The sequence below is a fragment of the Schistocerca nitens genome, chromosome 6 (genome assembly GCF_023898315.1).
Source record: "Schistocerca nitens isolate TAMUIC-IGC-003100 chromosome 6, iqSchNite1.1, whole genome shotgun sequence".
Classification (NCBI taxonomy): domain Eukaryota; kingdom Metazoa; phylum Arthropoda; class Insecta; order Orthoptera; family Acrididae; genus Schistocerca; species Schistocerca nitens.
This window is the reverse complement of record NC_064619.1, coordinates 316,013,480-316,040,078: the sequence shown is the minus strand read 5'-3', so window position 1 is coordinate 316,040,078 and position 26,599 is coordinate 316,013,480. Positions and strand designations below refer to the sequence as shown.

The window sequence follows — 26,599 nt, the reverse complement described above, 5'->3', positions numbered from 1 at the left end:
AATGACCATCCCTGCAAAAAAAACAAACATTCTTTTCCCGAAAAACTATTGAAAAAGTTTAGAGAACCCACATTTGGAACCAACTGCAGAATGATTCAACTGCAATGAAGTTACATCTTGTGTTACAATCGTAAAGACAAGATAAACAAAATCAGGACTCGTACAGAAGCACGTAGGCAATCGCTTTCCTTCACTCCACTTATGCATCTGACAGGGAAGAGCATGACTAGGCCATGGTAAAATGTAGCCTCCGCCATGCACTGTATGGTGGCTTGCAGAGTATGTGAGTAGATGTAGAACTAGAGGGCACTACATGCACCAAACAGGAAGCGCAAACAGTCATGAAGGCAAAGCAAGTGAAAAGCATTTGAGAGTTGCAGAAGAAGTGTAAATCTCTTCTCTATGAGCCATGCAACCTCCGTCTCCTCCTCTTAAAAACATCTCAAGAACTTAGAAGCAGGTTGGATACTTCTGACAGAATCTCAAAATTCTTACAACATTCATTGTGTCATTTGATCAAATGGGTAACTCATGGACAGCTAAACTAGTCTGTCCTCTTATCAGGATAAGAAACACAACCAATTATAATGCTCTGTATTGAAACCTGTTGAACGGCCAAAATTGATTGGGGAACTTTAAGCAGAAGTCAGAGTCCTGAGCTGCAATAAGGCCACTGCCACCCAGCAGGTGTTGGTCACTGAACTGCATGATCAGCACTGTATGGTCTGACTATGAGTACCAGAACCAGGCCACCAGTCCAAAGTCGTGTTCTCTATGCATCTTGGCCGACCTACTGTCAGTTAAGCCACACTTTCTGGTCAACATGCTACAGACACTTTGACACAACCCAGAAACACTACTGTTCCTATGGAATCAGCAGGGGGAATCTGTATTTAACCACATCTGAACCAGGTTGCCACCGTTCAGCCAGATGGGCAGTAAGTGACACCCAGTCAATGTCTGCCTGCACCACTGTCTTAACTCTGCCACCATCAGGTCATTAAGGAGGGTCCTCTGCCTGTCTGCGCAGACGGCTAACAATGCTCCGTCAACCCGCTCCTGCTATTCGGCTTCATCCAGACTTCGACTCTGGGCTACGCCATCACTGTGCCACAGCGACAACGCAATCTTCCACAGTAAAGAAGACTTGGGGCTGCTCGTGACTGCATTGCAGCTGTCTCCTGCTCACCTCCCATACCAGAGATGCCAGCATAGCACTGTCTCCCAGGCAGAGATTTACAGGTCAAGCCAGAGAATAAAGCACACACAGAATAATGTCTGAACTTTATGAATTAGTAAAGAAGTAATAAAGAGGAGTTTTATCTTCACCAGGATCTGCCTCTGCTGCTTTCCTAACCATAGACATGTGGGAGATGAATTGTTCACTTCACCACTAACTGCTGTATATTGTCTATCATCCCCAGCCACTCATCTTCCCATTGACATGATTGTGCTCTTCCAGTGAGGAGAGTGTAAGGAGAGAAATATTACACAACAGAATTTTCAGTACATGCTTCCTTGCCAACACATTCTCTTGATTTCCATGTTTCTTGGCACATAGACTTAACTCCTCCACACCCCAACCTTTCATGTGGAACAGATTATCAGGGATGTTCTGGACTGTTATCAGTTGGACACAAGACTTTGTAGATTGAAGGGCACTAAGGAGCTTGAGCAAATAACAGATCCCTCCTCACATATAAGGTATAAGTTTCATCTGCACCAGAACCCTCAAGATCATACATCATCGAACTTGGAAAATTCTGTTTTGAAAAAAGATTTTTGTGACACTTTGGTACCAACAGAGAGCTGCCAGGGCACTACTCTGCTCGCACCCATTTGTGAAAACTGCCACATGGTAAAGCACTCATAAAATTTTTAAAGGACTTTGATTTACTAACAAATTTATGAGTGAAGTCCCTCCAGTACTTCAGCAAAACAAATAGTTTTGGGCATCTGCATGAACTGCTCCAATCCCGGATTGCATTTTGTATTCATTCCACACAACATGCAACTGAAGATTAAAGAGTCACATATCATGATAATGAATGGTTAACAAATGATGATTATTTAATATTCTGAAAGATTTGTATAATAGATGAGACTGACATAGTTCACTAAAGCTCAAGTCATAACACCCACATTACACAAAATGAGTGTTCACAATTCCTATATATGTACCATACTGGCACTAGATGATGTCCAAAGTTTAAACAGATTGTAAATCACACTCTGGAGAAGAATGCGATGAGTAAGCTTATTAAGGGTAGAAAATACTGTGGTTTACTAACAAATTTTAGAATATTCTGAGGAAGTAGAAACTGTTGCACCTTTGGTATAAAAAAAAAAAAAAAAAAAAAAAAAAGCTGAAATGTTGACAAGCAAAATATAGTACATGGTGAGGCAGAAAGGACAGACAAAAATTTTGAACAGATAGTATTCAGGCTCAGTTAATAGAAGTGGGGAGGAATGATGTGATCACATGATTGGTAGGCTCCTGCCATTTTGTTTAGTCAAGGTCATGAAGCCATAGACTGTGCAACATCGTGTGTGTGCTTACAATGGTTTTGTGCATAATACTGAGTCTATCTTAACTCAGCATGTGTTTTGTCACCATTTCAATCTTGCAAGACATGATAGTGTTCTCACTCCTAACACCATTTCATGTTGTGCTGAATCATTCCATTTATGAGAAACAGCGACAAATAGAAAACTGCCAGGGGCTCCTCGCTCAGTAAGCAATGCAGAAAATGTTGAAAAGAGTTCAGCCAACCATACTCCATAGGCCTAGACAATCTGCTAGGAGACATTCTGCTGAACTAGTCTCAATAATCATTCAGTAAGGTGTATTTGCATACTGATCTAGGATTTCATCCCTACAAAATAGCCATGGTGTAACAATTGAACTCTACAGATTATGTACAGCGGCTAAATTTTACTTGAGAAATTGAGACCATACTTTAGCAAAATGACAACGTTATTTTGTTTATAAATGATGCTCATTTTCATTTGAAAGGCATGATAAATCAACAGAACTGTCCTTATTGGGCCAGTGAAAATCCGAAACTAATGCACGAGAGACCATTACATAGTCCCAAGGTCACTGGTGTGCTGCATCTGGTACAGATGTTATTGCTTCATCCTTTTTCCAAGACAATAATGGGAAAACTGTAACTGTAAACTTGGAATGTTATAGACAGATGATCACTGAATTCTTCCTAACTGAACTAAGAAGAAAACTTATTCCCAACCAGCGAGTTTGGTTTTTCAGTAGGATGGGGCCTCAGCTCACACAGCAAGAATATCAATGGAAGCTATTCTGACTGGTTTTCATGGTCATGTCATTTCCTGGTTTGGTGGCAGTTGGCCTCTTCATTCCCAGACTTGTCCATATGCAACTACTTTTTGTGGAGTTACCTCAAGTCACATGTATACGAGCATAAACCATGTACACTTGAAGAAATGAAGGACACAATTCATGTGGAAGTCTTCAAATTGACAGAGCGATGTTGGAGAGAGTGGAAGCCAACTTCCAAGAGCGGCTTGAGAAGTGAAAACGGCCGTCACCTGGAAGATGTTGCTTTCCAGCGTTAATTCTGTAAAATTGTAACATTATTTGAGTATTATTCTGTAACTAAATAATTTTCTGAAGCACAGGTAACTACTTTTTAATGTCTGTCCTTTATGCCTCACCCTGTACAACTTTGTTCGACTATAGAAAGGTTAACGAATGAGAGATAACTTCCAGTCATGTTAGCAACAGAACTTGCTGAGAACGAGAAAATTCTGGTCCTACATACAAATCATTACACTTGTTGACCAGTCTTGTGTCAGAAGGTAGCAGAGAGAAGGCTGAAGTTTTAAATTTCAGCATGTGGAAAAATCATTCAAACAGGAGGATCCTACAGACATACAATAATTTGACCATTGCACACACTCCTATATGGAGGACATATAAATAGGCATTCCTGGCATTGAGAAGCAACTAAAAATGTTGAAAACAAGTACATCAAGTCTAGATGGAACCCAAAATTGGTTTCACACTCTTTGGCATTAGTTCCTTGCTTAGTTGAAATTTATCGCAAATTGCTTTCCCAGAGCTAAGTTCCAAATGACTGAATAAAAGTGCAAGTGTCTCCTGTACTTAAGATGGGTAAAAGAAAGGACCCGCAAAATTGCCGACCAACATCCTTAACATCGGTTCGCTGCCGAATTCTTTAACACATTCAAAATTCAAACAGGATAAATTTCCTTGAGGTAGGAAAGCTTCCATCTACAAATCAGGAAGGATTTAGAAAGCATCGCTCACACAAAATTCAGCTTGTCCTTTTATCACACAATATCCGGCGAAACGCGGATGGAGGACAACAGGCAGATCGCATATTCCTCGATTTACAGAACGCATTTTCACGGTGCCTCATTGCAGACTGTTAAAGGTCCAATAATACAGATTAGATTCCAAAGTGTGTGAGTGGATCTAAGACTTCTTAAGTAACAGAACTCTGAACACTGTCCTCATTCAGAGACAAGCGTATCATTAGGACTGCCTGACATAAGTGTGGTAAAACAACTCTTGTTCTCTATATACATAAATGATCTGACATAGTGTAAGCAGCAATCTGCGACTGTTTGCTGATGATGCTGTAGTGTACAGAAAGTGTCACCATTGTCTGACTAGGAGAACACAAGATGACTGACATGCTTTCTATTTGGTGTGATGAATGACACTTGATTTAAACAAAGAAAGATTTAAATTAATGCTGATGAGTAGGAAAAATATCCAAATACAATATTGATAGTGTGTTTCTTGACACAGCCAGGAAAATTAATTATCTGCGTGTAATGTTGTAAAGCAGTACAACACGGAATGAGCACATGTCAGCCATAGGGAAGACAAATGGTAGACTTTCGTTTATTTAGAGAATTTCTGAGTGCTGCTTGAGTGTTTGGTATTTCCATCAGGTAGGATTAAATGAAGACATCGAAGCAATTCAGAGGCGTGCAGCTAGTTTTGCAACCAGCAGGTTCGATCAACATATGAATATTACAAAGATACTTAGTGAACTCAAATGGGAATCTCTGGAGTTCCACAAACTTCTTTCTACAAAACACTAATGACAAAGTTTAGGGAGTCAGCATTTGCAGCTGACTGCAGAACTATTCTACCAACATACATTCCCCTTAAGACCTGCAAAGATCAGATACATTAGGGCTCATACAGGGGCATGCAGACAGTCTTTTTCCCCTTGCTCAATTTCTGAGTAGAACAGGAAAGGGAATGACAAAGTACCCTTCACCTTGTTGAGTATGTACGTAGATGAAGAAATAGACCAGTAGTGCACATGGCTTGATATTGTGTAACAGTACTGACCCATGAACCTCACCGAGTGTTTTATGGAGACAACTATTTTGAGTGGAACAGATGATACCATCAGAATTTATACTGCTTACAAACAGCAATGGTTATAGAAACTAAGTAAATCTGCAATGAATTAAAGAATCTGTAGGACCACCTGAACTTAAAATTTTAGTAGTATTTCTCACTCAAGGAAACAACTCTGTCAAATTCATAATGGCCTAGTTTTACAAAAATTAACCATGATGGGACAGGAAATAAAGTGACAGACCTGCACAAACATTGAGAACATTTGCAGGTTATTTTCACCATGTTTACAGTTGGCACATTCCAGACATGTGTGTCACGGCCTGTTGGCACAATAAATCAATTATGAAAGTGTTTCTACTAGCAGAGATTATGATAGATCTTGTGCAAATCGCTCAGACTAATCACAGAAAAATGTGAAAGTTCCATAAGCAATTTTAAGTGTGTGATGATGATAAACAGAGGTAAGTCATGACAAACAGCTTTGGGCTGAGACCCTTTGGATTTAAATTATATAAGACTCTTTCCAATTAAGTGGCACAGAAGGATGGGAATATTAAGATATCATTTATCAGCTGTGCATGTACAAACTAGTAAGAGATGCATAATTAAAGCAACATGCAGTAGTTGGATGACTATCAACTACTGCAGCCAGGCATTTCTGGCATCAGTTGTGACTAAAGCCAAAGAATTATGTCCGTATCACTTTCTCCTATATTCCTACAGAAAATAATACAGCCAGTAAACTGCAAAGTTCACCAAAATGAAGGACCAGATAATATGAAAAACTGGCCTGCTATTTCATTGAAAATGATAATTTTCCTCTCAGTTTCAGAACAAAGATTGCTTAGTGCGTGGGTTTTTTGTATACGATAAGAAGCTATCTTAAAGATAAGAGAAAACTCAAGTAAGCATTATGTAATAACAAGATACACAGGTGCAAGGACATAAGTGATCCAAGTTCAATTATTAACAGAAGTAAAATTTCCTGCAATAAACACCCTCTTAGAACTAACAATATCAGAAACTGAGTCCACCTTGACGCAAAACACCTTGTTGTTTGTTTACTTGTTTTATTTTTCCAACCTAGTTTCGGCGACAAATACCACCACCGTCAGTGGATTTTTTAAATCTAAAACATGCAGAAAATAGCATAGTTGTACAAACACAGTGACACAGTATTACATTTTTACTATTTGTTTTTTGAAATATAATTTTCTATGGATACTTTAATGTTACCTTATTTATTGTATGTTATAGCATGTTTTTGAGAATTATTGTCACTGCTTCTGACATTTTTCTGTGCTTTTTTTCTGTTGCAGTTTTTTCTCAGCAAACATCTGCAACTATGTGAGTGGCTGTTAGTAAACAAAATACTAGAGGGTGAACTTCGTAAGTTACTGTCTTAGAACCGAAACACCAAAAATTTCAACAAAAAGAAGTGTTTTGCTGGTTCACATGTATTAAGTGTCCTAGGTGAAACTGAGCTATCCAACAGTCCTAATAAACCCACTTCAACATTTTATCTTATAATGAAAATACAAAAAGCTTTTAGTTTGAGCTAAGTTCTCCCTTCCCAATGATATACAGTTGACACAACTGAACAGTTTCTTGAATAGGTGGCCTATGTCCTCTAAAATGTCACTAAAATTAAAATGGCAGGTATTTGTGACATCATATGAACTAGGTAACGAAAAATAAAAGGATGTAGCAGATAGGTAGAAGCAATAGCCTGCTAATAGTCTTCTGCCTTGGGGGTACGATGTGCTATGAGTGGAAAAATCAACAGCATAGGATGGAGAAGGTAATGGAAATTAAGGACAAAAATGTGTGATCACAGGATAAACCATTTAACAGCAGACTGGAAGAAAAAGCGTAAAAGTAAATGAAATACTGACAGGTCAGGAATGTATGGAATATGTTGGAAATTTTGTGAGGCAGGGACCATGGAGCAATATAAAAGAACCACAGTATGGAATACAACAAAGGAAATAAGGCTCGGCATAGAGAGAGAGAGAGAGAGAGAGAGAGAGAGAGAGAGAGAGAGAGAGAGAGAGAGAGAGAGAACAGCCATCAACAATAAGGAATGAATTGAAGTCACTGGTAAATGTCACAAGGGGACCTTATGGCCTGACCCTCTGATTTTCTCAAAAGTTATAAGATTTGAAGATTGGTGCCCACACATCAATTACCTAATGCAGTACAGTGTATTTATCAAAAACACTTTTAAAAATTACCTTTGAAGATCAGATCCAAGTGCAATATACTCAATAGCAGGTAAGAGTGTTATGTAATAGGAATTTAACTATAATGTAGTTAGTAGTGTTAATTTTTCTACTTTTATTTAAATTCCATGTTTATTAACACACACAATTCTTACTTGACGAATACTGAATTCTATTTTTTAATATATTTTATTTGTATTAGTAGTGGCATGAAAATGAAAGTATTGAGAGGAAATTAAAATTTGTTATGAAAATGTGAAACATCAAACAAAAATAAAGTATAATTTTATTTCTGAAGACTGAAAAGCATTATTGAGGACATAATTTTTATTCATTTAACAAAAATGTATTTAACATGACTTATCAAATATTAATTTATTTTAATATGACCAATAATAAATAGTGAAATGTTTTAACTTAAAATTATGATACAATATTTGTTAATTAACATTTCCATTTGTTCATAAATGATGTTGTTGTTGTGGTCTTCAGTCCTGAGACTGGTTTGATGCAGCTCTCCATGCTACTCTATCCTGTGCAAGCTGCTTCATCTCCCAGTACCTACTGCAACCTACATCCTTCTCAATCTGCTTAGTGTATTGATCTCTTGGTCTCCCTCTACGATTTTTACCCTCCACGCTGCCCTCCAATACTAAATTGGTGATCCCTTCATGCCTCAAAACATGTCCTACCAACCGATCCCTTCTTCTAGTTAAGTTGTGCCACAAACTTCTTCTCCCCAATCCTATTCAATACCGCCTCATTAGTTATGTGATCTACCCATCTAATCTTCAGCATTCTTCTGGAGCACCACATTTCAAAGGCATCTATTCTCTTCTTGTCCAAACTATTTATTGTCCACGTTTCGCTTCCATACATGGCTACGCTCCATACAAATACTTTCAGAAACGACTTCCTGACACTTAAATCTATACTCAATGTTAAGAAATTTATCTTCTTCAGAACAGCTTTCCTTGCCATTGCCAGTCTACACTTTATACCCCCCTCTACTTCAACCACCATCAGTCATTTTGCTCCCCAAATAGCAAAACTCCTTTCTAGCCTACTTTAAGTGTCTCATTTCCTAATCTAATTCCCTCCACATCACCTGACTTAATTTAACTACATTCCATTATCCTCATTTTGCTTTTGTTGATGTTCATCTTATATCCTCCTTTCAAGACACTGTCCATTCCGTTCAACTGCTCTTCCAAGTCCTTTGCTGTCTCTGACAGAATTACAATGTCATCGGCGAACCTCAAAGTTTTTACTTCTTCTCCATGGATTTTAATACATACTCCGAATTTTTCTTTTGTTTCCTTTATTGCTTGCTCAATATACAGATTGAATAACATCGGGAATAGGCTACAACCCTGTCTCACTCCCTTCCCAACCACTGCTTCCCTTTCATGCCCCTCGACTCTTATAACTGCCATCTGGTTTCTGTACAAATTGTAAATAGCCTTTTGCTCCCTGTATTTTACCCTTGCCACCTTCAGAATTTGAAAGAGAGTATTCCAGTCAACACTATCAAAAGCTTTCTCTAAGCCTACAAATGCTAGAAACGTAGGTTTGCCTTTCCTTAATCTATTTTCTAAGATACGTCGTATGGTCAGTATTGCCTCACATGTTCCAATATTTCTACGGAATCCAAACTGATCTTCCCCAAGGTCGGCTTCTACCAGTTTTTCCATTTGTCTGTAAAGAATTCGCGTTAGTATTTTGCATCCGTGACTTATTAAACTAATAGTTCGGTAATTTTCACATCTGTCAGCACCTGCTTTCTTTGGGATTCGAATTATTATATTCTTCTTGAAGTCTGAGGGCATTTTGCCTGTCTCACACAGCTTGCTCACCAGAAGGTAGAGTTTTGTCAGGACTGGCTCTCCCAAGGCTGTCAGTAGTTCTAATGGAATGTTGTCTACTCCCGGGGCCATGTTTCGACTCAGGTCTTTTACTGCTCTATCAAACTCTTCATGCAGTATCATATCTCCCATTTCATCTTCATCTACATTCTCTTCGATTTCCATAATATTGTCCTCAAGTACATCGCCCTTGTATAGACCCTATATATACTCCTTCCACCTTTCTACTTTCCTTTCTTTGCTTAGAACTGGGTTTCCATCGAAGCTCTTGATATTCATACAAGTGGTTCTCTTTTCTCCAAAGGTCTCTCTAATTTTCCTGTAGGCAGTATCTATCTTACCCCTAGTGAGATAAACCTCTACATCCTTACATTTGTCCTCTAGCCATCCCTGCTTAACCATTTTGCACTTCCTGTCAATCTCATTTTTGAGACGTTTGTATTCCTTTTTGCCTGCTTCATTTACTGCATTTTTATATTTTCTCCTTTCATCAATTAAATTCAATATTTCTTCTGTTATCCAAGGATTTCTACTAGCCCTCGTCTTTTTGACTACTTGATCCTCTGCTGCCTTTACTACTTCATCTCTCAAAGCTACCCATTCTTCTTCTACTGTACTTATTTCCCCCATTCCTGTCAATTGTCCCCTTATGCTCTCCCTGAAACACTGTTAGTCAGTTTATCCAGGTCTCATAATTCCCACCTTTTTGCAGTTTCTTCAGTTTTAATCTACAGTTCATAACCAACATATTGTGGTCAGAGTCCACATCTGCCCCTGGAAATATCTTACAATTTAAAACATAGTTCCTAAATCTCTGTCTTAACATTATATAATCTATCTGAAACCTGTCAGTATCTCCAGGCTTCTGCCATGTATACAACCTTCTTTTATGATTCTTGAACCAAGTGTTAGCTATGATTAAGTTGTGCTCTGTGCAAAATTCTATCAGGCGGCTTCCTCTTTCATTTCTTATCCCCAATTCATATTTACCTACTACATTTCCTTCTTTCCCTTTTCCTACTACCGAATTCCAGTCACCCAAGAGTATTAAATTTTCGTCTCCCTTCACTATATGAATAATTTCTTTTATTTCATCATACATTTCAATTTCTTTGTCATCTGCAGAGCTAGTTAGCATATAAACTTGTACTATTGTTGTAGGTGTGGGCTTCGTATCTATCTTGGCCACAATAATGCGTTCACTATGCTGTTTGTAGCAGCTTACCCACACTCCAATTTTTTTATTCATTATTAAACCTACTCCTGCATTACCTCTATTTGATTTTGTATTTAAAACCCTGTATTCACCTGACAAAAAGTCTTGTTCCTCCAGCCAGTGAACTTCACTAATTCCTACTATATCTAACTTTAACCTATCCATTTCCCTTTTTAAATTTTCTAACATACCTGCTTGATTAAGGGATCTGACATTCCAAGCTCCAATCTGTTGAACGCCAGTTTTCTTTCTCCTGATAACGGCATCCTCCTGAATACTCCCCGCCCAGATATCTGAATGGGGGACTATTTTATCTCCGGAATATTTTAACCAATCATGCCCATAATAAGGATGAAACAGAACTCAGCATGTTGGGTTTATTGTAACTTATGGGTACAGTGAGATCATCTGGCAACAACACTCATCAAATGTGGGAAAATTCCAAAGGCAATAGCCTATAACCATGTTACTTAGCAGTGAGAAAACAAATATTCCACTGTCTCTTATGATGCTTATGTTTTGATGATGTGTGAGAGAGAAACATGAGAACCAAAACTGGTAAGTTAGCTTCCATATAAACAACATTTGATATGATAGGACATAATTTCCAGAAATAGTTCTCATGAAGTGATTATGTTACTGTGCAACTTTTAGCATTTAGGGGTACAATAACAGTACTTTTCAGCAGCTCATACTTATCAAACCTAAGTACAAGCTGAAAGTATTTGCAGCTCATGCTAAAACAGTATATACAAAAATTTAGAAAATTATACTGGTTTGCTGTCTGATGGACCTTATAAACAAAGCAATACCCCATATGATTTAATAACAAGAATATTGGAGAAAATTGTGGGAGCTAACAGAAATGGTTTTCAGCATATTCCCTTACTGAAAGCCTCAAATCAATGATCTAATTGATGTGGGAGCACTTAAAGAAAAAACAGGAAATACCTTTAGAGTTTCTTTCAAATAAATGAAAGAGCAGAAAAAATCTTCAATCTTTGGCTTTCAAAAGGACAAGACCCTTATTTCATACTGTCTCAAGGAGACTAAAGCTGTCAATTTCTGCACTCTACCATGATGATTATGTAGACAGTCATACAGGGGATGCACAAATATCTGAGATTATAATATTTTACAGCATGATAAAGGCTGCCCAGCTGTCACAAAAAAATGTCAAGACTAAATGCAGCAAGTCCCTGGCCGATGGTAGTGTTCTACGAGCCACTAAATTTAGTTGTAATAAATGCATTTTGTATTTATAAAACAAATAAAAATTAAGATAAAGCAGTGAAGAAAAATAAATCCCTAACAAAACTCATATGGGAACTTATAAATCCCCTAACAGAAAGGAGATGTCAAGCACTGCATGTTCCTTAGGAGATCAGGATGTGTGGTCTTTCATTGCTTAGAATGGAACAGACTAAACTAGCCACAAGAGGGGGGAGAGGGTGAAAGAGGAACATGTTAAGAGTGTTGTAGATCAAGGGGCAAATCAGCTGGGAAGTGGTGTATCAGACGCAATAAATGTACCCACACTGGTCATTTGAAGGAAGTTTGTATCAATTGTTTGGACAGTCAGACTGAATTAACACTTCTGTCAAACACTAATTTTGAAAATACTGATTTAATTGCTGTATTAGTGAGGTTAGTATTCATTTTTACTGTAATACAGGCCCACTTTTTTTTGTCCATTATAATAGGTTTTGCATGGATATTAGTATAAATACGGTGCATTCAAGCTGAGTTGAGTGAAGTAATTAACTAAATCCTCTGAAGTACTATGTATGTGGTATTTTGTTTCGTCATTAACAATGAAAACAATTCTGGGTGGCATCTGTCACAAACAGAACCAATAATGTAACAGAGCTTCACGTGACTACGGCAGGGTTCTGGGTGGCATCTGTCACCAACAGAACCAATAATGTAACAGAGCTTCACGTGACTACGGCAGGGTTAAAGAAACCTACAGAGAAATGAGAAGCAGCTGCATGAATATCAATAGCTCAAATGACAAGCCAGTATTGTCTCAATCACATCAAATGACGAGCTGCAGTCACTCAAAGCCGCTATGGCATTTAAATCTTATGATGAGCGTAGCTCGCAAATGTGCAGTTCACTGTATGAATACATGGAGTTCAATTTCTAGCTACAAGATTGCTCCCAAATTTATTTATGCTGAAATCAGCACACCCACCTGTGTCACGTGGTAGATTACAATAATAAACAACCAATACAGAAATGATAGTAGTTCATTGTGATGAGAATTGTTTACAGACTCTCGCTGATAGTGTTTCAACAGTGATGGGGAAGTAAGTGATTCGTACAAATAAACACAGTATTTAGCTACACTTGGTTGTAGCTAAATACTGTGTGTGTGTGTGTGTGTGTGTGTGTGTGTGTATACACACATAACTTAATAATGCACGTTATAAGAAGCAATCTGATGTGGATACCACAAGGCAGTGCCCTCACCAGCAATGCATCTAGCTAAACTTGGTCCACAACATAATGTTCTTGTAACACCTCCATCTGATGATGAGCCTGCAGTGGCTCTAAAACATGTTTATGGTTGAATAAATCAAAAAAAGTGACTGGTTGCATATTTATTACCAGATAAATGCCAGTTTAAATCACAGTTGCAGTTAGTCATCCACAATGGATATATTGAAATAAGTGATCTGTATTTCAGTGATTCAGATTCTGAAGAACCACAAGCAGTAGTTCAATGTGCCCATCAATATCAGAAGGGAGTGGATGGCGTACATTTTTCAAGACCAGATAATAGCTCCCTTTCCTAACATGAAACACCCTGTGAAGGAGTACAGCAAGATAGTTTATCTTACTGATCTACATATTTTCCAATTTCTTCATTGTTTATCACACGCTCAGTGGAAATAAAAAACAGCTACACCGACTTCAGAATCAATACTACACAGCAAATGCTAGAGTGCAGAACTACCTGAGTATTCTGACTGCAGACAAGTATCAGCAAGAACTATTCTATGAGGTTTCATAAAACCTAAGTTGACTTCCCTCCCACATAGAAGAAAAAATTTCACAAAAAGTTGTATTTTATGCTATGCAAGACAAAAAATAAGTGAAACTGTATATGGATTAGCAAAAAGTGTGTGGTGTTATACATTTAGAAGGCCGTTTTCAGGTCTACCCAACCCAACACCACAATAGACATGTAAATCAAGCATACTAGCAGATACCTGTTAAATCTGATTTCATGACAAAAGTAGGGTATTTAAATATGATGCCATGGGCAAAAAAAGCTGAGAGCTGGGAGGAATATATACAAGGGCTATAAAAAGGAAATTAACTTTAGAGATTACTGTGGTGAGGGAAGAGGAATTAAATAGGAGATTTGATACTGCAAGAAAAATTTGATAAAGCTGTGAAAGACCAAAGCAAAGACACCAGGAGTAGACAAAATTCAGTAAGAATTATGAGAGAACCAATCTTCACAAAAATGCAATATATATTAGACAAGTGAATAACATCAACTTCAAGAAGAATGTTAATTCCAATTTCAAAGAAAACAGGCACTGATATGTAAATATTTTTAAGTTGTCAGTTTATTAACTAATGGTTGCAAAATAGATACATAAATTACTGATATTTATAAGAAGAGGACTGCTTGAAGTCTAGCTCACATAATTTGGGTTTCAGAAAAAAAAAAAAAAAATTCAAGTAACATGCACAGTAATATTGACCTCACTACTTACCATAGAAGACAGCCTGATGAAAGGGAAACCTATTTCCAGCATTCATAGATTCACGTGGGGCATTTTCTCTTTGAAATTATTAATGTAGTAGAACTAAAATACAGGAAGTGAAATGCCTAACTCTTACAGAAAGGTGAATGCTGATACAAGGGTGGAAGTGCATGAAAGGGAAACTAGTTAACGAAAATAGTAGCCTGTCCTATTTCCTCGTCTATACAGATCAAGAAGTAAAGGAAACCTAAGAGCAATTTGGAAAAAAAAAAAATTAAATGTCGGAAAAATTGCAGTCTGTCAATGGCACTGCAATTCCGTCGCAGATGCCAACAGACTTTGAAGACTGATTAAATGGAATGGGATCATGTCTTGAAAAGACATAACAACATGAATGTCAACAAAAGTAAACAAGGGTTTATAGTCTAATTTTATTAGGTGATATTGAGGGGATTGTATTATAAAATAAGATACTGAAACTAGATGAGTTTTGATATTTTACAGTACTGGCCGAAGTAGAGAGGATATAAAATGCAGACTATAGGAAGTAGAGGTTTTCTGGAAAAGAAAAATATGAAAATATCAAATATAAAATTAAATGTTTGGATATATTTTCCAAAAGCATTTGTTTGGAGTGTAGCTTTGTACAGAAGTGAAATGTGGACAAATATTAGTGCAGACAAGAAAAGAACAGAAGCTTTTTCAAATGTGGAGCTGAAGAAGAATGCTAGAAATTAGCTGGGGAGATTAGGTAAGAAATAAAGAGATACGGAACTGAATGGGAGGAGGGAGGGACGGATGGAATAAATTTATGGAAGAAGTTGACTAGCAGAACATTCTGTGGTTCAAGGAATCTTCAATTTTGTAATTGAGGGAAGTGTGTGGATGAAAACTGTACAGGGAGATCAAAAGCTGAACTATAATAAGCATGTTCAGATGGATATAGGTTGCAGTAGTTATGGAGATATGAAGAGGCTTGCACAAGCTAAAACAGTATTTAGAGCAGCATCAAACCAGTCTGTCCATACAAAAAATATAATAAACACACACACACACACACACACACACACACACACACACTGAAGAAATTACTGATAAATGCCTTAAATTTGTAGAGAAAGATTTGAGAACAAAAGATGCGAATTCTTGTTTGTTTATGTTTATGACCACATACCCGTCAAGTACTGCCACTAGCACAACATATCTTTGTGAAACATGAATTTTTTGACACAGTAGTGATTTTTTTTACCCAAACAGTTATTTTTTTTGTGACACACGAGGTAGAAGCGTTACAGTGTTGCTGCCTGTAAAAATCTTTACTAATTAAAACAAACAGAACGTAGTGTTAACTGCCCCACAGACACAAGAGGTGCACTTTTCACTTTATGAGCTTGTAAAGGCACAACTGCAACCAGCACTGTGCCATTATACAAATTATAAACTGAATTGAAGTGAAATTTATTTACATAAAATTTAACTATTTTGTTAGTAGCAAGTGCATTTCTGTAAAAATCCTATCACATTACTTTCACAACACTATTTCCTGCTGAAATGAGTCCGGCAAAAGTAGCAATCGGCAGGTGTCAGTGAAGTATTGAGAGAAGTGGAATGACTACCACCAGTCATTCAAGCCTTTCTTCCTTATCCATTGACCAATCAGAAAATAGTAAAAGTCTGATAGTGTATCACATACATCATAGTTTACATTCAACATATGCACATTAATATGCATCAGAATACTCAGATTTGTCTGTTACCTTATCCAATGAAGCAGGTTTCAATACAGTGCTGACAAACATTCAGCTACACTGCATCTACATCCATGCTCCACAAGGCATCTTACAGTGCACGTCGGAGGATAATTTGTGTATCACTGGCACTTCCTCCTTTCCTGTTCCAGTCGCGAATAGTTCAAAGGAAGAACAAGCCACTGTGTCAGCTCTAACCTCTAATTTTATCGTCAAGCTTTTTTTGCAAGATATGTTTCGGAGGAGGCAATATATTGGTTGCCCTTCCTAGAAACATTGGCTCTCAGAGTTTTAAAAGTAATCACTTTGATACACAATGCCTCTCTCGAAGCACCCATACTGGAGTTGGCTGATGCATCTCCATTACAGTTTTGCACTTACTAAACAAACATGTAATGAAACACACTGCTCTTCGTTGAATCTTTTCTTTTTCCACTGGTACAGAATTCCACCTTATACAAACCCCAAATGATGAGCAACAGTCAAGTACTGGCCAAATGAGGGTTCTGTAAGCTATCTTCTTTGGAGATGAACACTATTTCTTGGGGGTGAATCACAGTCTGGCATCTGCCTTACCTTTGACAAGTTTTATGTGGCCCTTCCACTTTAAATCACACCAAAAGCATACTCCAACATATTTTATGCATTTTACTGAGTTGTAGTGACTGCTCTGCAATTGTGTAATCATGCAATAATGGGTCTTTCTGTCTGTTTATGTACAATGCATGAAATTTGTCCATGTTGAGGGTGAAATGCCAATCCCTGCACCAAGTGTCAATCCTCTGCATGTCTTCCTACATATCACTACAATTTCCTACCACTGTGATTACTCTGTTTACAACAGCATTACCCGCAAAAAGCCTTATGGAACTGGCAACATTATCCACTGGGTCCCATACAAAGATGATGTGACTTACCAAATGAAAGTGTTGGCAGGTCGACAGACACACACACACACACATATATATACATACATACATACATATATATATATATATATATATATATATATATATATATATATATATATATATATATATATATCAGGTTCAGTTCAATTTCCTCTGCTCAGTGATTCCACTTGGTTTTCTATCCCACTATCACTTATTTCAAAATCTGTCATTCTGACATATATATATAGTGTAAAGCAATGGTACTATAACACTCCCTTGGAGGACACCCAAAGTTACTTTTACATCTGAAGACTTTTCTCCATTGGGAATAACACACTGTGTTCTGTTTGCTTGAAACTCATCAATCACACAACTGGTCTGTATTACTTACACCTGTATCTTGTTCATTAGGCAGCAGTCCTGAACTGCACCTAGTGCATTTCACAAGGTGTGGGACACGCCATCTAGTTGAGCACTGATATCTACAGATTTCTGGGTATCATGGACGAAGAGAACGAGCTGTGCGTTAGTTACATGGTCTTAGTTTTTGGAATCCTTGTTAACTTCGAAAAAGGAGATTCCCGGTCTCCAGAAATGGCACAATATGCAAGCATACAACATGTTCCTAAATTAGTAACAGTGTGACGACATTTCTTGAAAATGGGAATCACCTACATAACACCCCCACCCACTCAACTGCAAATGCTTTGCTCCTTGAGAGACCAAAGGTACACTGCTGGTTGAAAAGGAGCAAGTTCTTTCACATACACTATGTACAATCATGCTGGTATTTCATCAGGTTCAGTTCAATTTCCTCTGCTCAGTGATTCCACTTGGTTTTCTATCCCACTATCACTTATTTCAAAATCTGTCATTCTGACATTTGTCTGATGATTTAAAGAAGGAACTAAAATGTGATATTCCTCAGTGAAACTGAGAAGAGTCAGTGTTTCACCCTTGTGTGCAGGCCTCCAATTTGATGCCATTATGATCACAATGTGTCTGTGCTGATGGCTTTGGCCTGCTAACAGTTTAATATAACACCTGAAATTAAGATTTTCTGTCAAGCCAGTGTATGTAATTTTACTATTGAGTTATTGTGCATTAACATTCATTGGTTCTACTGAAGAGCACTGTCACCACAGCCAAGATTTCACGATGGCGGTTATTATCACACCCTAACTAAGAGCAATAACACCTATAGAGCAATGTTATATAGTCAGGAGGTTACCCTAGAGGAAAACAGTTGCACTAAACTAACATTACAGAAAATTTTTTGTGGCTCATTACAAATAAAAACTTATCAGTTTCGAACTACATTCACAAGTCTGCAAAGCATACAGACTTAACTGTATATTTCAGAAGGGACCATTCTTTCCATTTGTAACTGAAATTGTCCCCACAGACTCTTCTTTGTCACTAACCACGTTTTGTTTAAACAAAGCAGGCACCATACTGCTAATTTTCCTTCTACAGACTGCTGGTTTTAATAATATTAAATGGAAAGTATGTTCCACACTCCATTTCAACATCTTGGTTCATGGTGAAACCCTGAACTGACAGCATGTCAATACCTTCAGTAAGCATCAGGTTTTAATGGTCCAGATTACTAATTCGTTTCTGTGCTTTCGTTGCATACATTTAATATCTGATACACGGACATTAAAAGCCTCCCAATTGTTTCTCAAATGACACGAATTTTATGTTTATATAAAGGTAATTTGGAAAGTCTTAATTCGCGAAAATTGTACATTATGGTAACAGTTTCCTTGTGCACACATGTCTGGTAATGTTGGGAAACCTTTAAACTGTGGCTATAAAAATGTAACTGGAGATACAGGCATAGTCAATCCGCAGAATATATTTTTAATTATTAAGAGCATGGCAGCTACATACGAACTGATCTCTACTGAAATGGTACGGAAAGAACCGAATTCTTTCTATTCCTGTTTCGTTTACAGATAACCTACTGGTGGCCTCTAAAAAAACTTCCTCCATCCCAACTGCCAGCTTATACACACACGAATGCATTTCGTAACATACAGGGCTGACTACCGGCTGTACACAATTACTGACTCGAAATCGGATGCAGTACACCGGCCAACGTTTGCTGGCGAAGTCTCAAATCTTCCGCTGCATTACTAGAGGTACTTCAGCCGTGACCTCTAAAGGTCACATGGGATAAAAACTGTAAATTTCTGTATACATAACACTGGTAGTGTATAAATTAAAATACGAGACTGTCATCCGGTATTTCAGTATCTGCGCAGAGTAACTATGACTACTAGGTCACAGGTCCTTAACAGGAAACTGTACGCAGGTGTTTGGCTAGTGCACCAAGATAATGTTATAGTTATCTGCACGGGCGAAAAACACTATATACTTGCCTGGCTCTCGTAGCAACCGCTGAAATAACATTCTGATTACTTTTCAATAACGAACTCGACGCCAACGCTACTCTTGCTGTAGGTGCCATATCCAAGATGTAAAAACGAATCACTCTTCCACAGTTGTCACACACCCCCTACCGGCAAGTACCCAGAGCTCCAGCTGTTTTTAGCTATTGGGTTGGCACGCAATGGAACCAGAGATGTTACGTTGAAAGTGTCGATAATTCTCTTTAGATCGAGATACGAAGTCGATTTATACGGCACGTAAACAGAGTAGTACCACAGTCTAACATAACAGTCGCGACACTTCGCCTCGATTTTGTTGCCTTCAGCGCCAGCAGCGCTCCAAGACAGGCGTCTAAAGCTAGCGAAATGAGGGATGCTCAACTACCGGAACTACCGATAGATGGCTCTATCGCGTGCCGGCCAAAGTTCATATCGTTGAGTGTCCGCCAGAGATCACTGGTGTCCGCCATATCTGAATTTGGCAAGAAACGAAGTGTCGAAACACGGATTAAAATGTTTTTCGTTCTGCGCCCTCATAAGTCTTTTATATTGGATGTTCTAGATATCTACACATCAACATAATAAAGTGTCTCTAATCTAGCGAGAAAAAAACAGTGACAGTTCTGCTATGAAATTCCTAAATTCGAGTGTGTTTTGGAAGTTTGACAAGCTGCCCTATAAATCATTTACTATTAATTTTATTAGTGCTTTACTTATTTGCCCGTTTTAAAACACTATTTAAGATTCAATGGAGGTCAACAAATTACCTTACTTGCCAAAGCTATTAACTACAGGTATAATTCGAAAAATCTAGTGTGCAAAACAGTGAAGACGTCTCTTCAAATAAAAAGTTGACATCGTTTGCGTTTGCTTAGGGGTATCTTTACTGACAACAGAAATTACAACTGAACTGTCAAAGTATTACTTACGTATAAACGTAAAAATTTATTATTTTCTTTATCTGAAGTGATGCATTACTGATATACATATATGCTTACACTGTAATTGCAACATGTACTTACGAATTTGGCTCTCTCTTTGATCAGAAATTTAAATGCCATGATTTTATTAACTGCTGTACGAGATTGGTGTATTTTAACTAAGTGATAAAGTAGAAGCGCCAGTTTTTGACAGTGCTTCAGTCTTGATACGAGACAAGAAATACATTTAAGTGAGACAAACACAAAGGCCAACGTTAAGGCGTCACTTAAATGCATGAATTGTATCATTTGGAAGTTAAGTCTAGTACTAATATTATATTGGACTGATCCATGATGATGTAGGAAGTGAAGGAACTTGCTGAAAATAACATCGATCACAGCTGTTAATTTTATGGTTGGGGTGTCTTAAAACCTATTTTCCAGTCTGACACCCAAACAATAACTGGTACCATGGTTTTATTTTAAAATGGAATTCAAAACATGTGAGTGAGCAAAATTAATTACACTATGAATTATAACCATGGAATTTTATTTCTGTGAATTTTGGTTCCAGTCTTTGAGATGGTGTCTGTCACTGGAATGACTGGTTGTCAGTATAGGGCCCAAGCAAACACCAAACCTGAAAGCGAAAGCTGCAGAAGCTGGCCAGACAGGCACCCCAATGGCTGCTACAATCTGTGTGAGACAAGGGTGTCATTATATTGCAAATTTAGTGTAAAAAGTTCCATATTGTCTGAATTTGTTCTATACTGACAGGACATTCTAGTCCAGCCGAGTTTCTTATCTGCAAAAGTACACTAGCCAATACCAGTGGCACAAAGGTAGTGCCAAATTACAAACTATCCGGTAACAACAGAAGTATTGCTGGACAATGTACAGTAAATAATATGTAATAACCTGAGAAATTCAGAATTGGTTTGAAGAAATAGAACAGTATCTGGAAAGAGAGTAACATTCTCTACATTCTCTCTCTCTCTCTCTCTCTCTCTCTCTCTCTCTCTCTCTCTCTCTCTCTCTCTCTCTCTCCCCCCTCCCTCCTCCATGTTTAGAGTATTCCTGTAATAAATAGCTAATAGCATACCAAGAACATAAGGGTGTGACAGTGGAGATTTGTTTTCTGGTACAGACGTCTGATACAACTATTCCACAGCAAAACTTATTTTCAATAGGTGTGGTACCAGTGCACTCTCATAGGATAACAGAATATTATATCCTCCAGGAATCACATTGGGTACACCACTTCCAGCATTAACTGTACAGCAACTACAATGTTCTGTGAGCAAGTAATACCAGTCAGTATCTTTAATTTTGACATAACTCTTTACTCCCATAATTACCTGCTTCTGTGTGTGCTTTTACTACAGGTTATTGGTAAAGCAAATACTAATTGAATAGGTCTTCACACTTTTAATACTTACCAGAAATTCTGAAAAAAGTAAATTGTTTTATTACTGTATAATTAAGAGGTGTTTACTGGTTTCTTTGAACATTTAATAGAAGCCTTCTTTTTACCTGCTATTGATAGAGAGCCATTCCAAGTTCTCTACAGAACAATCTCTCCCATTTTTCATGAGGTTTGTTATCCTGTACACTAATATTGCTTCTTCTAAATGGTAAATAATGCATTCAGACATTGTTGGTATTAAAGGTAATTCATGAAATAAATTATATTTAAACCAGAAAATTAAAGATTCCACATGGCACATGAAAAGTACTTTGCTACACACATGTATGTACAGATTCCAAATTGTCTGGTAATTTGAGTTACAAACTTTTTTAAATAGAAATATGAAGAGCACAATACTTTGGGCCTGCAACAACTCAAACGTAAAATACTTTAGTTCCCTATGGGTACCTTTGTTCTACACGTGACTCGTGCAACTGCTTTCACTCTTAATGGAAAACTAAATGGTTTATGTTAACGTTAACTAGCAAAAAGTGTAACCATTGTTACATAATTTCTGTGAAGTAAGATTCCTTAATGTTAATTCCTTCCTTTGTCGTCATAACTTCAGTTCCATGTGGGACATATGAACTAACAAAATGAAATGCTTTTCTTCTTCTTCTTTCGATTTCGGCCATCTTTGGACCACGTTCAACAATTCACTTGCCCGGCTTTTTGATCTTTTTTCTCTCTTCCCAATATTTCCTCATCATTTTCGAATGGTTCCTCCTCCGCTCTTCTGACCATTTCCTGTTATTATTCTTTAGTTTCGTTTCTTCTGGAAAACACTTAATTTCGTTCACTATTTGTCTAAACTTTTTCCTGTCCCTGATTGACTCACGGGTGACATTAAAATAGGCCAAATCCTTTTTCACCATCTGTATCCATTTATTGTTGGTTTTTTCGTTCCTGTTACTATGTTCAAACACTTTTCTTGTTAGTCTGTTTCCATCCATCCTCGACAGGTGACCATAAAACGTTAGTCTGCGTTTACGCATTGCGTCATTCACTTTCTCAATAGTTTTGTATATTTCCTTATTACTCTTTAGCTTGTACTCTTCTCCAATCTTTCTCGGTCCTAATATTTTTCTCAAAATTTTCCTTTCTTTCCTTTCCATGTTTTCTATTTCCCCCTTTTTGTTAAGAGTTAGGCACTCCGATGCATACAGGCATTCTGGTCTAATGACAGTTTTATAATGTCTTAATTTACCTTGAATCGAAATGTTTTTTTGTTATATATGTCTTTGGATTTTTGAAAAGCAAATTCCATTTTCCTTGCTCTCGCCTGGTTTGCACTCTTGTCTAAACCATTTACTTGGATTATTTCACCTAAATACTTAAATTTTTCTACTCTCTTAATATTGCCGTATTTAGTAATAAGATTTTTCTTGTTATTTCTATGATTAGACATATACACGGTTTTTTCAAATGAAATCTGCAGTCCAGCTCTGGCCGAAACTTCTTGTAGTTTCTCCAAGTAATTCTGAGCTATTTCTTCGTTTTCTGTAATTATTGCCAGATCGTCTGCAAAAGCTAAACAGTCCACTTCTATTTTTTCTTTTTTTGTTCCAATTCTGATGTCATTCTTGGTGCCTTTGAGTTCTTCTTTCCATACTCTCAATATCTTTTCCAGTACGCAGTTGAAGAGGATTGGGGATAAACCATCACCTTGTCTAACACCTGTTTTAATTTCGAACTTCCTTGAAATTTCACCCATAAATTTAACTTCGGCCTTACTGTTTGTTAGCATCTGTTTGATAATTTGAATTGTTTTCTTATCGACCCCAAATTCTTCCAATACTTTCAGTAGTGTTTCTCTATCTACCGAGTCGTATGCTTTTTTGAAATCTACAAATACTATTGCAAATCTCGGGCCTCTTGAGATTCTGTAACGAATTAGTGTTTTCAGGTTAAATATTTGTTCAACACAGGCTCTACCTTGTCTAAAACCTGCTTGATATTCACCTATTTTTTTATCCAGAACTGGCTCCACGATTTGAAGTAATTTCCTTGACAATGAAATGCTTTTATTACTATGACCAAACAAAATATTTTTAACATTTAGTACACAGTTCAAATCAGCAAAAAGTGCAACCATATAATTAAGGTAAATGATGAAAATTAGGCATGTAACAAGTACTGAAATTTCCTAGATTGCCAAGTGCAACTGCAATCACTGTATTCTGTACTTTGTAGTGCTAGAAAGATAATTCTATTTGCATTATCTCCCCCCCCCCTCCAACACAGGAAAATATAATAGAAAGACCTCCTAGCAAAATAAAGACAAAATTCAGAGAATTAGGTTTCACCTGACTCAGGCTCCCTTATTCTAGAATGGTTCTAAAGTAAAAAGAATGCTTATGATCAATTGGAACATTGTGTTCATTCTAGTTAGTATTAAAACAAGAATTGACAGAGTAACAATTTTATTGCTCTTATGTTGCAGAGTATCCACAAACATTACTGTGTGAAACATAGGGCCACTGCATACTCCATTAGATCAAATTCAAGTTAACATGGTTATTGAGGGAAATATTTTCTCACACTGAAAGCCATCTGTCAAATAAGTCTCAGAACTTTTTTTTCCATTAATTTCACACAAATCACCTGTTTTTAATGCAAGTGCATATTTTGTAACACCAAACATCTTAAAATAAGCTTATATAATAAACAATTACAATTTTGTTACAATATCTACACAGGACGTAAAGAGTTAATTTTACTTCAATGTGATTCGTCCTTTGAAGTTCATCATTACACAACAACAAATCTATGGACAAAGTTTTAAAAAAGCTGTCAAAATGTCACACCCGTCTGCATGGAATGTTCCATTACATAATCTTTTCCAATTTGCGCACTATACATGATTAAACAATATGAGTTTATTTAACTTCTGCCTTATACTTGATTTGTTGTTTAAAATTTTCTCAGCAGACATTTTTTCCCGTATGTTTTTAAGCGTATGCAGGAGTACAGGGATGCAATCTTACAAACAAGTTGAGTCTGATGTAAGTCCTCAATCCCAATTTCATAACGGTAATCATGACCAAGAGCAGGAAATGGGTAATCTACAAAATTATTTTTAACAGAATGCAAAATCTTGGCCTGTATATATTTCCGTCGCATATCCCCAGCAATCACAAACATCTGAAACAGTTTATCTGAGTATTCTACAACAGAGTATACACAGCCATTTGTTTTAACCAGTTCTCCCCGGTTAACAAAATTTACAAATGCATTTTTACTGGCCATATTGGGAAAAGCATAGAGAGCATCACATTCTAAAGCAGATTTAACTACTGGTGGCTTCAGTATGTGAAGACAGTCTTTGCATGTGATCTGCGCAGATTTAACTACTGGTGGCTTCAGTATGTGAAGACAGTCTTTGCATGTGATCTGCCTTGACAAGCGCAATGACACATATTCTGCAATATAATAGACTATGTTTTGCTTGTAAAATGAGAACTTAATCTTATCATCAAGAAGTGCACACCACTTCTCTATTTCATTTTCTGCAACACTTTCATCACTTTCTACTACATGCTTTCTTGCATGAAAATCATAAACAGGTGGCACACAACACACATTAAAATTTGATCAATTCTCATTCATTACAGTGACACTGTTACCCAAGAGAAACTTTCTCATGGCACATTTGAACTGGTATGCATTTGGATTGTTGTTCCAACCACCTCTGGGCCGAAAGCAGGAAAAAAAAGCCCTATGTGATCTTGTGACAGTTTATATGTCAGCAAATACTTCAGAGGAGATTCGACACGAAGCATACTTGACAGAGCTATGTGCCTGACTGATTGCATATCGAAAATTATCCCAAAAGCAAAAGTACTTCTTGCATGGAGCAGCAACGGAACACCAATAATTTTTAAGCTTTTGATATAATTTTTAGTGTCTGAAAATACCAAGCCAATAAGATTTGTTGTCAAGTCTCAGGGGGCTCTTATACCCTTTACCTAATGGATTTCTGGAGTTCAGAATATCAAAAATCCTATCAATATAATACAAAAATTCTACTGTTGCTTCACTTCCTTTAAAATTTGGTTCACCAACCCTCCTCAAAAACTCTATACTATCTGCCACACTAGAATTCAAAGTCTGTGTAGCTAATGAAACATTCATTTTTCTATTTACATAACTTATATGTTGCTCTGATAGTTTGTTGGCAAATGTCATACCTTCTTCTTGTTGTACCTTCTTCAATTGCTCAATGAAATGCCATCTAATAATGCCAGTTGGAGACTCGATAGATACTTCTGCTACAGCATTTATGGCTAACTTAATCATATGACACATGTCAAAGATACAATAAACATTGTATTTTTCCACAGGATGAGGAAAGTGGCTTTTAAAATCACCCTTGGAAAAATTTAAAGTACAGCCAAGTGCTTATATTTACCTTGCAGCCATCACATGTAACACACCAAACCCTAATGCCAGAACTATGCAGCCTCTCAAAGCAGATTTTATCAGTGTGGCCTGATTATTTGCCTGTACACCGTTGATAAAGAAATATGCAATTGGGCATTTAAATTTGCCTTTAATAGAGCCAAGCATGAAAGTCAGAGCCTTAGATGCCTCTATTACTTCTTTTGACTGAGAAACTTCCCCACCAAAGTCTAAAAAAAAAACTGTGTATTGCTTAGTTCCTCGGTCCCAAACTACTTGCTTCCTAATTGCCATACTGTCTACAATTAGACATGAATCGCTGAACTGGTCCCTTACAATTGGGTTCAAATCAATGTACT

At 37.2% G+C, this 26,599-nt stretch overlaps 1 protein-coding gene across 2 annotated transcripts in view; it reads right to left on the bottom strand.

Annotated features, from left to right (window-relative positions):
- The window catches only part of LOC126262449 (aspartate aminotransferase, mitochondrial), a 79,188-nt gene extending 59,562 nt beyond the window's left edge, over window positions 1–19,626 (bottom strand). The window contains exon 1 of one of the 2 annotated variants that reach the window (XR_007546732.1): window positions 19,443–19,626. Coding sequence is in view for 1 of the 2 variants with exons in the window: in XM_049959102.1 (XP_049815059.1) it covers window positions 19,443–19,531 (89 nt within the window). In the remaining variant the exon portion in view is untranslated. The remainder of the gene's footprint in view (window positions 1–19,442) is intronic. The other variant, XM_049959102.1, reaches the window with a different exon arrangement.
- Window positions 19,627–26,599: the final 6,973 nt, after the last annotated feature.